The sequence below is a fragment of the Sylvia atricapilla genome, chromosome 24 (assembly GCF_009819655.1).
Source record: "Sylvia atricapilla isolate bSylAtr1 chromosome 24, bSylAtr1.pri, whole genome shotgun sequence".
Lineage (NCBI taxonomy): Eukaryota > Metazoa > Chordata > Aves > Passeriformes > Sylviidae > Sylvia > Sylvia atricapilla.
This window is the reverse complement of record NC_089163.1, coordinates 2,833,453-2,846,921: the sequence shown is the minus strand read 5'-3', so window position 1 is coordinate 2,846,921 and position 13,469 is coordinate 2,833,453. Positions and strand designations below refer to the sequence as shown.

Genomic DNA, 13,469 nt, shown 5'->3' with positions numbered 1-13,469 from the left:
CTGTGCTAGTGTTGGAACTGTGGGCCCAGGCTGATCTCTGGTCAGGTGTTGTGGGAGCTCCAACCACTGCCCACGGGAATGAACCAAACTAGATCAGCTGCCCACAGCAAGCCCAGCTCCACACTGGGGAGAGCAGAACATCCTCCTGGTGATGCAGGTCATATCTCTCATTAGCACTAATTAGTGGCTGTCATAAATGGGAAGTCCACACCCCTGACCAGGGCAAGAGAGTGTACAGGACGGGGAACACTTGAAGGTAAAGGCTTTGAGGGTTTGGGTGTTTTTTCTGACCCTGCATTGTATTTCTTACTTTTCCTGCTGGTGTTTCCCTGTGGTGCAGGGATGTGTTCCTGGCAGGCTGAAAAGCTTCTCCCAGCCCAGCTCCACAAAGTTCTGCTCTTTTCCGAGGCCAGGAGGCTCATTTGCCTGTTTGGCTCGCACCGCTCTGCTGGGAGCACCTGCCTTTGTTCCAACTTGCACTGGCTGCTCAGGGCTGAGCTGAAAAAGATCTAAAGATACTTTCCCTGAGCAACAGCCTCCTCTCCAGCTGTGCAAGGCATTCACTCTAATAAAGCAGTGAGCCAAAACCAGTGTAAAGCAGGAATACACCCAGAGCCAGCCCTCCTTTGGAGGCAGCTCCGTGCTTGATTTTCCCTTGATCAGACGATCCCACAGCCCCCTCCAATGAGTTCTGATCAACGCCTTGGGCTGGCAGCAGAGCCGGTCCCGGCGAGGCAGCAGCTCCCAGAGAACTCCTCGGCTGACACCTGGTGGAAATACGGGAGCAGGGAGCGCCGCTCGGATGAGCCTCAGCGTCAGCAGCCACCCTGTGCAGCTGCTCCTTCTGGGAAATATCCTTGGGATAACGCGGTACCGGAGAACTGGGAGGCCAAACTGTCCAGCCGGTGCTACAAGACATTCACTCCATGGTACGTGTGGCCTTTCTCTTCTGTAAAGGAAGATGTTCTTTGGTCTGCAGGGAAGCAGCAACGGGGAATTCACTCATTTTGGCTTTCACACCATAAACAGAGCAAAGGAAGACTGAATGCTCTGCCTTGCAAGAGTGAAAAACTCTCTCTGTACATCCCATGGTGAGAGGCAGCAAATAGAAAATCCCGTGGATGTACTTTGTGCAGGTGTTTTATGGGACAAAACAGGCAAAGCAAGTGGTGCTAGGAAGGTTTTCTAGATGTGATCTTGGGATGATGATCCAGTGGTGGCTATGAACTGAGGGATCATCTGGCAGCATGGCATCTTCAAGTCACAAGGAGTTATTCCCAATGCTATCAGTAAATAATAAAGCTTTTCCCATTCCTGCCTTTTTCAGGGTTCTACTGTGACAAAACCGTGACCATATTAGTGAGAGAAGCAAGCATCCTGTGAGGGCCCTGGGCAGAAAAAAATCCCAGCAACGAGGAGTTTGAAAAACAAACTGACAAAATGTCTTTAATAACAAAACAGGCTGTTTTTACAGAGAAATCCTCACAACACATCGAGCAAGGGCATTGTGAAATGTTCTGAGGCAGCAGCAGTTCTGCACACCGATGTGGACAGTGCTGATCATGCTGGATGCTGCTGCATCACTCCAGTTTTGTAAAGTTTGGTCATTTAAATTGGGGTTTTTTGTGCCCATCTGGCAGCGAAGAGCACGGCAGAAGTGTTGAACAAACCTTGTGCAGGTGTCTGGCTTCATTTCCCACCTACAGTGCTGCTGGCTCCTCCCTGCTCGGCCAGACACTGTTCCAGAGCTGCCATTCCATACAGATTGGCCCATTCCGTGGCCTGGTGGGACAGGATCACATCCCTGCACTGCTCACTGGCTCTGGCCAGCTCCACCAGCACGGCCTGGAAAGCAGTGACGAGCTCCAAATCCACAGAGGCTGGAGTGACACGGGACAGCAACTGTGACAGCCCCTGCAGCCAGCGTGCCTGGAGAGCAGCGTGTGGCAGGGACGGGAAAAGAGGGATGCAGCCAGCCAGGGCCTGCATTCCCAGGAACCAGAGCTCACAGATGTCATCCCAGGCACTCAGGTAGGCAGGAGACACGGCCAGGGCCAGGCCATCGCTGCTGGGGTCTGCCTGGGCCGTGTGGGCCTGCGAGAGGAAGCGAATGGCAGCTCCAAAAAATTCCTTGGCAGACTGTGTTCCCTGAAGGGCTGGAAGAAAAAGGGAATTAAATGTCACAATGCAGAGCTTGCTCACTCAAAGATGTGGTGAGGCTGTGTGAAGCCCCAATATCTTTCTGTCCTAGAAATCTCTTCACCCCAGCACATCAGCCTGCTGAATGCTTCATGTACTCCTTGTTCCTGAACATTTTTAGTTTATCACTTTTCCCATGACAAACTGGATCAGCTTCCCTTCTATTTGCTTTCTCCAGCCGAAATTCCCACCTCCTGGTCTCTGTCCACAATGTGTATCTCTGTAACACAATGTGTGCTTTGCCAATGGGAACTTCCTTTACCTGCTGACCCTGAAAGGATCCTGGCCATCATCAGTCCCAGAGTGGCAACGTTTGCTGCCAGAACCAGGTGATGCTTCTGGGGCAGCAGAAGTGGAAGAGACTTCAGCAATACATCCAACAAGGAGGAAAAGGTTTTGTCACGCCTAGAGAGAAAATAAACCCTTTTTGACACATTTCCTGAGGAGAGCCAGAAGCACCTGAGAATGTCAAGGTTAAACACAGCACCAAAAATGTAATGAAATTTGGGTTGAAGAAGGAACATCCCTTTTCAGCATAGTGTGTTAACAGAACCTCAAGCTCAATGGACCCTTTCTTCCCACTCAGAGCCAGCTCCCACATTCTGTTACCTGACCAGGTCTGGAGCAGTCACAACCAGGTTAAGGAAGACCCCACACATGGTCTGGAGACTCATTTCAGTGCTTGTCAGGGGTGCTGGGGCCGTGGACTCGGAGGCCAGAACCTCCCACTGCTGCAGGAAGTACTCACACAGCAGTGCTGGTGCCCCTGCAGAGATGAGGATGTCCCGGGGCCTGTCCTCTGCTGTCAAATGGCAAAAGCCAGGTAGCAGAAATCTGGAAGAGGAAATAAACTGGGAGCATGAGGTAGAATGGTAAAAGCCCTGCATTTACATCCATCTCAGGGGAAAAAGCCCCATGGAACTGGCACTGCAGGGAGTGTAAAAATAGAAAATATTTGAGCAGGTTTGCACTAAAATGCAACAAATGTGTGCTTAAAATGCTCACCTCAGAGCATCCTGGGGTAAGGCAGAGCCCTCGGTGCTGACCAGCTCTGCCTGGGGAGGCCTCACTGCTGGGCTGCCCTCCTTGAAAAGCTTCCTGGCATAATCAACAAGGAAAGGCAAGAGCTCACAGATTTCCTGCTTGAGGGAGGATGTCTCTTCTGCCATCCAAGCTCCAAGGACTCGAACAGAGGCAAATATGAAAGGATCTTGGAGCTCCTCCTGTTTAACCTGCATGAAGAAAGCAAAGTGACACATCATTGTCACTGTACATCAACTGTCACAGGTCTGGAAACCACAGTGGGGTAAGAGGCAGAGTTTGTCCACACTCCCACAACCTGCTCTTTGTTAAAAGCCCTGCATTACCTGCCTCAGGTAGAATATTACAGCTCCAAATGCCTCCTCCATAATCCTCATGAGCTGCATTTTCTGCACATTTTCTAGCAGAGGGCTCTCTTCCCTCAGGCACTCCTGGATCCCCATCTCCATAAGGACATAGCAGGCTGTCACCACTTCTTTCTTCCCCTCCACCTCCAGGGGATCTGGCTCCTCCAGGGTCAGGCGGACCTCCACACAAGCCAAGTTCACCAGCAGGGCCAGGAACTTGCTGCCAGCACTCCCTGCTGGGATCCACTCAGCCCCACAGGCCTGCACGAGGCTGGCTGCGAGCTTCAGAGCGGGGTCTCGCTGTGACTGGCTGAGTTTGCTGCCCAAAACATCAGCCAGCCCTTTGTAAAGTCTGCTGAGGCACTCGGAGCCCTGGGAGTTGTCTGTGAGAGGAGGTGACAGGGGGATGAAATGAGGCAGAACCTCACAAAGCTCAAATTTGGTCATGTCTTCAGCCTTGAGGAAGTCACTGGAGAGCTTGCTGAGCACAGCCAGGAGCTGTGGAGCATCTCTCTGCCAGCACTTGGCCTCTGCTATGGCCAACAGCCCCACAAGCAGCGTGAGGGCACGGTCAGAGCCATGACCACCATTCAGGTAAGCCTGGCACAGGGCAGACACTGTCCCTTTGGTCACCAACTCCCTGGGACCCCTGGCTGTGGCCAGGACAGCGCTGAGGCACTGGTACACATCATCGACCATGGATGTGCTCTCCGGGTCACAGGGGGAAAGCAGGACGTCATTGAAGGTCGGGATTTTGTTCAGGATCTGGGAATGCCCAGCTAGCTCTGGGTCGGTGCAGAAACATGCCAGCAGGGTGAGGCCGAGGGCACGGAAGGTGTGCGGGGGGCAGCCGGCTGGGGGCTGCCGGGAGAGCAGCAGGCGGGTCGGGAATGTGAAGCCGATCGCGTCAAAGATCTGGCGACGGGTCTTGGCGTCCACCTCTCCCGCTCTGACTGCTTTGGTCACCTACAAGGCAAAACAGGAGTGAGCGAGAGCATAGCAAAAGGATTTGGTACACGTGCAGGATGGAACTGTTGCAAATGAGAAGTCAAAACATCTTTAATTAGTGCAGGGAAGTACCCACTAAGCTGGCACTTGGCCCAAGTGCTAATCCAGAGGTTTACCACGGTGTTCCAGAAGTGTGGCAGCACTGACTGACCTTCGCACACCCAGGGTCAAGGCCAGGCTCCCTTACTTTGCTGAAGGGAATCCCAAAGCTCTGAAGCAGCTCCCTCCGAGCTCCCAATCCCCACTTCCCCGCGTTCCTCAGGCACTCCCGTATCCACCAGGGTGTCTGGCCCCCTCTTTACCCGCCCCTAAAGCGATTCCGCGGTTTCTTACCAGAAGCAGCGCTGCGAACTGCTCGCTGTCGTTCCTCGCGTCTCTGAGCACACCGAGGCACCGCTTCAGCGTGGCGTGCCCGTCCCCGGAGTCCGAGGCCATGGCCGGGAAGCAGGGCAGCAGGACTAGAGGGAAACACGAGCCGCCTTCCCTCAGCCCCTTCCCTCACGGTGCCCCGCCTGCGGGCGCGCGCCTCCTGCCCCTCCAGCCAATCCGCGCGCCGCCTCCGCGCCGCCGGCCAATCGCGTGCCGCCTTGTTGGGCGGTGCCCGAAGCCACCGCCTCCGCGCGGAACTGTGGGCAAATCACCTGTGGCTGCGCGGCCTCCGCGCCCGCCCCGCCCGGTGCGACCGGGACCGGCGGGGGAGCGAGCGGCGGGCACCCGCGGCTCCGCAGCCCTGGCACTGCTCGCACGGCCAGACCCAGCCTTGGTGCCGGGAGGCGGCGGTTCAGCTTCCGGGTGAGCGTGCGCGGGCACCGCCATGGCCGCGGGGCAGGAGGCCGCGGTGCCCCCGGGCCCGCCGCGCTGGAGCCCCGGCCGTGCCCGGCGCCCGGTGCCAGCCTGAGCTCGCCGAGGAGCCGCTGAGGAGCCGCCGAGCCTCGCCATGCGCCCTTGGTACGTACCCGCCGGCGGCACGGGGCGCTGCCGCCTCCCGCGGGGCCCGGCCCCGGCGGCTCCGTGCCGGGGGCTCCGGCCGGGCCGGTGCGGGGACCGGGGATCCGGGGCGGCGGAAAGTTTCCTCAAGGACCTGTTGGCTGAGCGGGCGCGGGTTTATATCTTCCCCCGTGAAGTTTTCCTCCCGTGTCTGTTCCCGCTCTGCTGCGGACGGTTGAGTGTAATTCTTCGAGGTGTAACAAGCTCTGAGTGCTTGAGGAGCGCTGGTGGGTCTGGCCGTAGCAGCATTCCCTTTGGATTCTTCCGAACTGGCAGATTTAATGCCGTTTAGTGCCTAATGACGCTTTCATTGCACCCTTAAAATAGATGCTATTTATTACCTGTGAAATAATTAATGTTGTCCTACCGCATCACCTAGAGATAATTTACATTTAATTAGCATCTAAGACTATTCAATAGCCTTTGGCATTGGAAAGGCAGAGTAGTTTGGTGATCCCTGCCCTGTGGAGCAAAATAAGACGCAAACCAGGGCGTTAGCTCCCAGTTTCCCGGCGTTGCTGTGCTCTCGTTTCCCTTTCTCTGGCTGGCACCAGGCAGCACGGATGCAGATGTGCAGGGGTTGTCAGTGCTTGTGTCATCCTCCTGCTTCTGCCTCGGTGTCCAGTCCTCAGGCGTATTTGAAACTGAAATTTTCCAAATGCCTGTTTGGGATCCAGTGGCCAGCTACTGTGATATCAGATGAAAAACGGGGTCTGGAGGAGAAAACCACAAGGGAAATGCCTCCTGCACTCAGCACTGGGAGCTGGGCCACTACAAATTTCATTTTGGTATCAGACATTGATAATTCCTTAGCAACAACAGCTGGGCTAATCACAAGTGATAAGACATTCCTTTTCCTTCACAAGTGCTCTGTTCGCTTTGCACTCTCGCTGGATCTGTGCAGGAACATTTCAATTGCCACAGGATGTTTTCTGTTTCATACCCTGTGTGTTTCTAGAACCCTGCTGCTGCCCACAAAGGCCATGGAGAAGAGGTTGGAAGCCAAGCCCAGCATCAGCTCCTGGTTCCTGTCACGATACTGCCTGGGAAAAGCTGTGAGGGAGCTGGGAATTCTGCAGCTGTTTTACCTGTGCACTTGCCTGTGTGCCTTGTGCTCCTCTGCAGGTGACTCTTCTGTTCTCTCTGGGACTGTGTGTATGGCTTTTTATGGTCTTTATCCCTCTTACTTGTTTAAAATACTCAGAGAGAAAAGCGAAATTATTTGCTGGTAGACATTGTAGGGTTGTTTTTTTTATTGGTTTCCTTTGTAATTGATTTTTTTAGAACTAACAAACCAAAGCCATTGTTTTTTTTAAACCAAACAAAACACCACCCTTAGCAATTACTAAATGAGTTCTCAAAAGTGCAGCTTGTATCTCAGAGAGAGCTTTTCCTGACCTTAATTTTTGACAAAAGGAACAAGTGATAAACTGGAAAATAATTCAATTTAAGGTAAGCAACCTGGAAAGGCAGGAATGTTTTTTAGCCCTAAGATGTTGAATGTTCTTCCCAAGAACAGTGTGTCAGAAGTCTTTATTTGCCTACAGGCAATGGTTGTGTTTGTTTTTGTTATTTCCTGTTCAAACTGGGGCAGCCAACCTCCTGCTCAAGTAAATAACCGAGTTAGTGGCTTGGATGGAAGTTTCCCTCTAATGGATTGTGTGATGTTTGGTTTGGGAAGGGGTTGGTTTTCTTTGTTTCCCAGTTATGTGGACGTGTTCTCCAGACAGCTGCAGCATCTATTGTGTTACTGGACCTTCCTGGACAGTTCTCAGTGGCAGATTTCATTAAGCTAATGAGCTGTGTGATCTTAATCAGCTAATCTAGACCCTGGAAAGACATGTTTGTATTCCTGGTCCTAGCAAAGGGTTGTGTGTTTGAACGGTGTTTCCTTGTCAGCTGGGCTTCCTGCATGCATTTCCTGGCTTTAGTAATTTCTTGGAAGTTTAGAGTTAGAGCTCCTATGAGACTCCTGAGGGTGTTCTAGACAGTGTTGGTGTGTTTAAGGGCTGCTTTGTTTTGAAGAGTTAAAGCCAACTCATAGAATCATTAGAGTTGGAACAGTGCAGGTCTGAAATCATCAAGTCCAACGGTAAAATGAGTGAAGAGTCCATCAAATTATGATTTTTGCGTGGGCAGAAATAAATACAGTTATATGGACATAGCTGCCCTGGTGTGGACATTTTTTCCATTGCAGGGTTTTGGTTATTTTGGGCTTGTTTGTGTCGCTCAGGCGGCGGAGTTTGTGAAGCTGAGGAGGAGTTATGGCTGCCTAGAAATGAGCGTGGTCATGTGGAGTTACGCAAGGGGGATTGTGTTGACATAACTGACTGACTTGTGGCAGGCTTAAAAAGTCCACAGAGTTAAGTGTTTAATCATTAATCTGGTATCAAGGCAGGATTGACTGCCTGGGCAAGTCTGCAGACCTGAAGTTATTAATAGAAGCTGTGGCTGTGTGTTCCATGCCCCTGCTGCTCAGCAAAGCTGTGAGCTGCATCCCTGGGACAGGAACTCCTGAATTCCTGGGAAGAGCCGTTTTCTCCACTGATGTGACAAAAACAATATGGAAAAGTGACTAAGCACACCCACTGTGCAGCTGTCTTGTGACTTGTGTGGTGCTGAGCTTAGGAGGGAACTCATCCTCAGCAATGTTCCTGCTTTCTACAGATGAAATGCAAGTGTAGACTCTTTTCTCCCAGGGCACACAGAGTTGTCTGAATGTTTGATGCCCACCAGAGGCCATGGAACTTGAAAATGAAAAGTGAAAATCAGTATGTCTCTGTGGGAAATTCACATCTGGAATGCTGGGCTGGGGTACTGGGAGTTACCTGTTCATTTCTGTCGTGCCTAAGAGTTACCTGAATTTTGAGCTGTCCATGTACAGCAATTCAGAAGAACATACTGGCTAATTTCAAATAAACATGTCCCAGTGGCCATTAGCAGAGTTCTGGAAATGAAATGTAGCTGAAATATTATTCAAATCTTGTTTTAGCAGTGTGTTAAAAGAGAAGCAGAGTGCTCTCAGCGTGATAGTGTTGTGTCATCCAAGCTAAGTCATGGCTCTGACATGGTGAGGAGATGTTTCTGGGGATCCAGGCTTTGCATTTGAGATGAATAAATAGAATACCTGTGTTACGTAGTGATTTGTCACCAGGGATATCTTCCCTGGGAGCATTTTTCTCTTAAATGTGCCCCATTCTGTGTGTGCCCCAGTTCTAAGCCTGGTACTAGAAACTGCTGCTGAATTTCTCTGCTTCCATATCATCCTTAATTTGAGTGGTATGTGTGAGCCAGGCCTGACATATGAGGAGAGATGGATGAACAGTGGTGGAGGAGGAGGAAGGATTTTAGGAATGTGGGAAGCGGCACATTTCCCTCATGCACAGGATATTTTAGGGGCAGTGATTCACCTTTAAAAGAAAGGCAATTTTACAGGCAAAACGTAAAATCTGAGTGGATGAGTTCCTGTTGAAATTCACAGGAATGGTGTAATTCTTCGATTTGTTACTGTTTCTCCAAGTCTGGAGAGAGTGTGTATGCACACACGTGGCTTTGGTGGGTACACATGTTCCATATTCTGTTTTAATTCCATCCCCATCAGGTTGGTGCCAGGAACTTGTCCCTGCCTGTGACTGTGACAGTGGTGCCAGGGGCTGGCTGTTCCAGTGTTCCAGGTGTGATGAGGTTGGCTGCTGTCCTGGGCACACAGGTTCCCTGTTTGCTCTCTCTCCAAGGAAGTGCTGTGTGTTGATGAGGTGTGATGAGGGTTTTTAAAGGTGCTCATGTCAACTTCTCTTCTTGTTGAACATTTGCAGAGTTTCTTTTACACATTTCATTGCTCAAGTGAGGAGCTTCTCCCCCTTCTGCACAGTGGTGCGTTCAGACACTCACAGGGAGCTTTGTCCCCCATGACTTGGTCACTAAACTTAAGTTCATTCTCGATCAGGATGTTTTAACTTAAATCAGGACTTTATTTTAATGGAGAAAAAACTTTCCCATTTGTGTTTTGTTTGAGAACTCCATTCTTGACAGGGAGGGAGCCAGATCTGGAGCATATTCTCCAGCTGCACAACTCCCAGTCCAGCAACACTGTTTGTAAAGTAATCTTCCAATGACCTATTATCGCTTGGATGCTGAACACAGCACAGTGTAACAGTCCCATAGGTCATTAGGCTATTTTTAGGGAGTCCTTAATCTGCAGAGCTCTGAATTTTGGAAGCCTTTAATCCATTGATCCCTGCAAGCACTCAAAATTTTCATGCTAAGAAAAAAAGAATCCGTATGCAAAGCAGTTGCTGCTTTACTGCGGAGCTGAGACCTGAAGTGACTTGACTCTTAACAGAAATTATGTCAAGTGTTTGAGGGTTTTTAATGAAAAACACTATGGCAGGGTGGGTGGCAAGGCTTTGTCTTGGAGAACCCTTTTCTAGAAGCTGATAACAGCTTCCCAAGTGGAGAAAATTCAGTCAGAATAAGCAACGGATGTCAAATATCAGCATGGAAGAGTTAAAAATGCCTCTGTACTGTGCACCAAGCCAATGCCACTGTTTGCAGTGTTTTCCTTTTAGGCAGACTATGGGCAGAGAGGCAAAGCCATAACTGGTTAAAGAACTGCACTTGGGATTTTGGGGTTCAGTTTCTGGTTCTGAACTTGCTGTGTGACCTTGGTCTAGCTGCTCAGTGTGGGCATTATGGGCTCCTCTGAAACAGGAACATTTCTGTCTTTACTTCTGCTTCTCCATTCCTGTTGGAAAGGGTGGTGGTGGCTTAGGTAGGAGGAACAGATTGTTCCTTAAAATCTTGTGGAAGTACTGGATAGTGAGGCCAGGTAGAGATTCTGGGAAATCAGATTTACTTTCCTATTTCCGCTCTCCTGCCTTATTCCTGTGCCCCAAATTCAGCTTGACAATAGTGATGAAATCTATTATCCACTGCTTTAAAGGACTGAAAATTGTCTGTTTGTCTTCCCTCCTCTTTCCCAGATGCAAACTGGAACGGATCTAAATGTGAGCTGGGGAAGATCCTGCTTGGCAGCCGTTTGACATCGTGGGCAGGTCACCATTTGCAGCTTCTGGAAGGGTTCCATACTCTGAGCTCCTGTCAGACCACTTGCTGCCAGCGTCCCACCTGTGATGCCTTTTGGTTCTTGAAAAATATATGCATCCAGGTGAACTGCACCGTGCCTGGCACGTGTCAGGCCAACAAGACTGGCTTTTCAGATTCTGTTTTGGTGTTTTTGAAGAAATCAAAAAGCACAGAGCACTTGTTAAACTTCCATATGGAAGGTGATATGAAGACTTGGAGTCACAAGTGGTTGGACTGGGACATCCCTGTCCAGAGGAAGAAAAGACTGCGGAGATCATTGCAGAAGTGGAAGTTGGCAGGTGACAGGGTGCAACTCCTGAGAAGGGATCTGGCAGAGAACTCCAGAAGCAGCCAAAGTGAAGCAGAGCTCTTGAAGGATCAGGTCCTGAGGCACTTAGTGGCAGACAGAGCTGCTCCTGAGAAAAAAAATCAAAAGCAAGACTTGCTGAAAAATGGACAGAATCCAAGAGAACACTACCCCAGAAGCCTACTCCCTCCTAAGAGCAATAATGTGAACAGGTCACAGGATGCTGACAGTGACTCTCCCCAGGTAAGTGGTTGCTGGGGCTGCAGTGGGGCTGTCTGGGACAGCTGTCCCCCTCCTCACTCTGGCTTTGGGTAGATTTCAGCCAGTTTTTTTACCAGTTTTCAACCTCCTGTCAACAAGGCATGGCCAGCAGTTTGGGGTTTTTGTTTGGGTTTTGGGGTAGGTTTTCCCCCCTCCCCTTCCTTAGCTGGGATAAACTGAGGTGGGAAGGTGAGGCAGGATGGAGTCTCTGATAATGCTTATCCTCTGTGAAATCACACATTGTGCTTGCCAGATGTGAAGGCAAGGTGACAGTCAGTGGGAGTTTTCTGGGAGCTGAAAACTGTTACCTGTAAAAGTACCTGTTGAGATCCACACAATAAAATAAGCTGTTTTCATTTAAATGCTGAATCGAGGCAGTTAAAAACATTATTTTATAGAGTCATGCATACAACTCACAGTGTACTTCGATGTCAATCTGCTTGCTTGAGTTGGCATCTTAATGCCAAATGTTCTCTTTTTTGAAGAGTGCTCCTGTTTCTCAAATCCACCAAAGCTTACCTTGGCATTGAATGAAATCAGTTTAGTCTCTACTCCAAATACATACAGTGTTAAGGCAGTACATCTTGATGTTACACAGAATTTGGCACATTTGAATTGTTAAGTGCTGTTTGTATTTTTACATCTGCAAATAATTTTTGAGCCTTATCTCAAAAATGCTTGTGCACTCCTGATGGTGAAATATAATTCTACTTTGTTAAACCGTTCCTGAAATAGCTTTTGCCGTGTTTCAGGGATTTGGCATCGTACAAATCTGCTGCCTCTGGTTCTGGAAATGACTGAATTTTTCAAATCCTGGTTGTAGGTAGAGCTGTGACTGCCTGAGCCACCACCCTGGAGCAGGATGTGGCAAGGAGCCAAGGGACGCTGTGGAGAGCTCCCGGGCAGCCAGGGTGACACGTGTGAGACCAGGCACTAAACCTTGACAAATGTTTGATTTTCCAGAACCCCCCCAGCATTTGGGACTGACTCAAGCTCAGCTTTTTGTCTCCCCTGCAATGCTGCAGCATTTCCACACTCCCTGTTCTTTCCTCCTCCTAGCAGTTGAGCTGAGCACGGTGACCCCATTCTCTCAGCTGTCGCACATTTGAGATGTCTTTGCAGCCACTCTTAAATGTCTTCCCTTGCTCTTGGGAAACAGCTTTTACATCTCCCTCCTTGTTCTGTTTGCAGTTTTGCTTTCCAGGTTATCCTGCTGTTACTGTCCAATGTGTCTGGTAAACTGGCTGCAAATATTAAATTACACTGATTAATCAGCTTCTGAATGTTGCTGAACATGCAGGATTTCCCATCTTTAGGAAGTGCTCCCATTGTCATTAATGTGCACTGTTGGGTGTGTGCTAGGGGAAGGTTCTTACTCTCCTTGATGATTTTTGCTAATAAGAAGGTCCATGTCTTTTAACAAAATGCAAGTTCATAAAAATAAAAACTTTCTACTAAAATATAGTGGCATGATGAAATTCCTGGCATTTGCATTTTTGAGGTTTAGGGTGGAGTTTTTGAGGAGAAGGAAGAATTAAAATATCCACCTGGGCTAATTCTGGGCTTATTGAACCATCCAACTTTACCTTTGCAAAATGCAAAGCCAGCTCTGCAGCTGTCCTTGCACTTCAAATCCAAGAGCAGTTTAATGTGAGCCAAGGATACAACATTGGAGGCTGTGTTCTTGGGACATGGCCAGACTTTCCAGGAGGAAGGTATTCCAAACTGGGTTGGTTATGGACCAAAATGAAGTTATACCCATGCTGAAATCAGTAGAATTTGTCCTGGGCTACATCCATGGAGCACATGGCTGAGCGTTTAATGCTGTTCTTTAGGAAGGGTTGGAAGATGGGCATGGTACTGGTTTGTACTGGCTGTTTGTACCTGAGAGCATCAAACACCTGAAACAGGAAAGGACATTTGAAATCAAAGTGCTTTTTCTCTTCTGCCGCTGCTGAGCATTGAATGTGTGGAAGGGAAATGTTTTCCTTTGCTCTTGCAGGCTCAGAGAGAAGGAAAATGACAGTTTTGGGAAAACATTGCCTCTGTGGGTTTTCATTTTCCTCTTGCAGTTCTGATGGCTCCATGGCCATCTGCAATGGCATTTGCTGATGTGCAGTGAACATTAATTTCTGGTTTTACTGTATCCACGCTATGGAACCAGGATTAACCCCAGTGCATCCTGCTCATCAGCCCTTAACTAAGGGAGACTGGTACTTTTTCATTAAAGTGAG

General features: G+C 49.5%; 2 protein-coding genes across 2 annotated transcripts in view; one reads left to right on the top strand and one right to left on the bottom strand.

Moving 5' to 3' along the window:
* Positions 1–1,419: 1,419 nt before the first annotated feature.
* On the bottom strand, positions 1,420–5,093 carry NCDN (neurochondrin). The gene is made up of 6 exons (XM_066335104.1): positions 4,929–5,093; positions 3,567–4,553; positions 3,205–3,431; positions 2,809–3,033; positions 2,462–2,604; positions 1,420–2,156 (listed from the first exon to the last, which is right to left on the bottom strand). Exons 1-6 carry the CDS (start codon positions 5,028–5,030, stop codon positions 1,690–1,692), a joined length of 2,151 nt encoding a protein of 716 aa, XP_066191201.1. The 5' UTR covers positions 5,031–5,093; the 3' UTR covers positions 1,420–1,689.
* Positions 5,094–5,225: 132 nt separating this feature from the next.
* Positions 5,226–13,469, top strand: part of KIAA0319L (KIAA0319 like) — a 30,038-nt gene continuing 21,794 nt past the window's right edge. Inside the window, exons 1-3 of the mRNA XM_066335358.1 lie at positions 5,226–5,543; positions 6,541–6,707; positions 10,565–11,217. Coding sequence (XP_066191455.1) covers positions 6,566–6,707; positions 10,565–11,217 — 795 coding nt within the window. The 5' untranslated portion in view covers positions 5,226–5,543; positions 6,541–6,565. The remainder of the gene's footprint in view (positions 5,544–6,540; positions 6,708–10,564; positions 11,218–13,469) is intronic.

What these genes read in the sequence shown, in the direction of transcription:
- NCDN (XM_066335104.1), bottom strand. Translation starts at nt 5,030, where the DNA reads ATGGCCTCGGACTCCGGGGACGGGCACGCCACGCTGAAGCGGTGCCTC. An exon ending in AGTTCGCAGCGCTGCTTCTG is followed by an intron (nt 4,554 to 4,928) that starts GTAAGAAACCGC and finishes TTTGCCTTGTAG; the next exon opens with GTGACCAAAGCAGTCAGAGC. An exon ending in TTACCCCAGGATGCTCTGAG is followed by an intron (nt 3,034 to 3,204) that starts GTGAGCATTTTA and finishes TTCCTCTTCCAG; the next exon opens with ATTTCTGCTACCTGGCTTTT.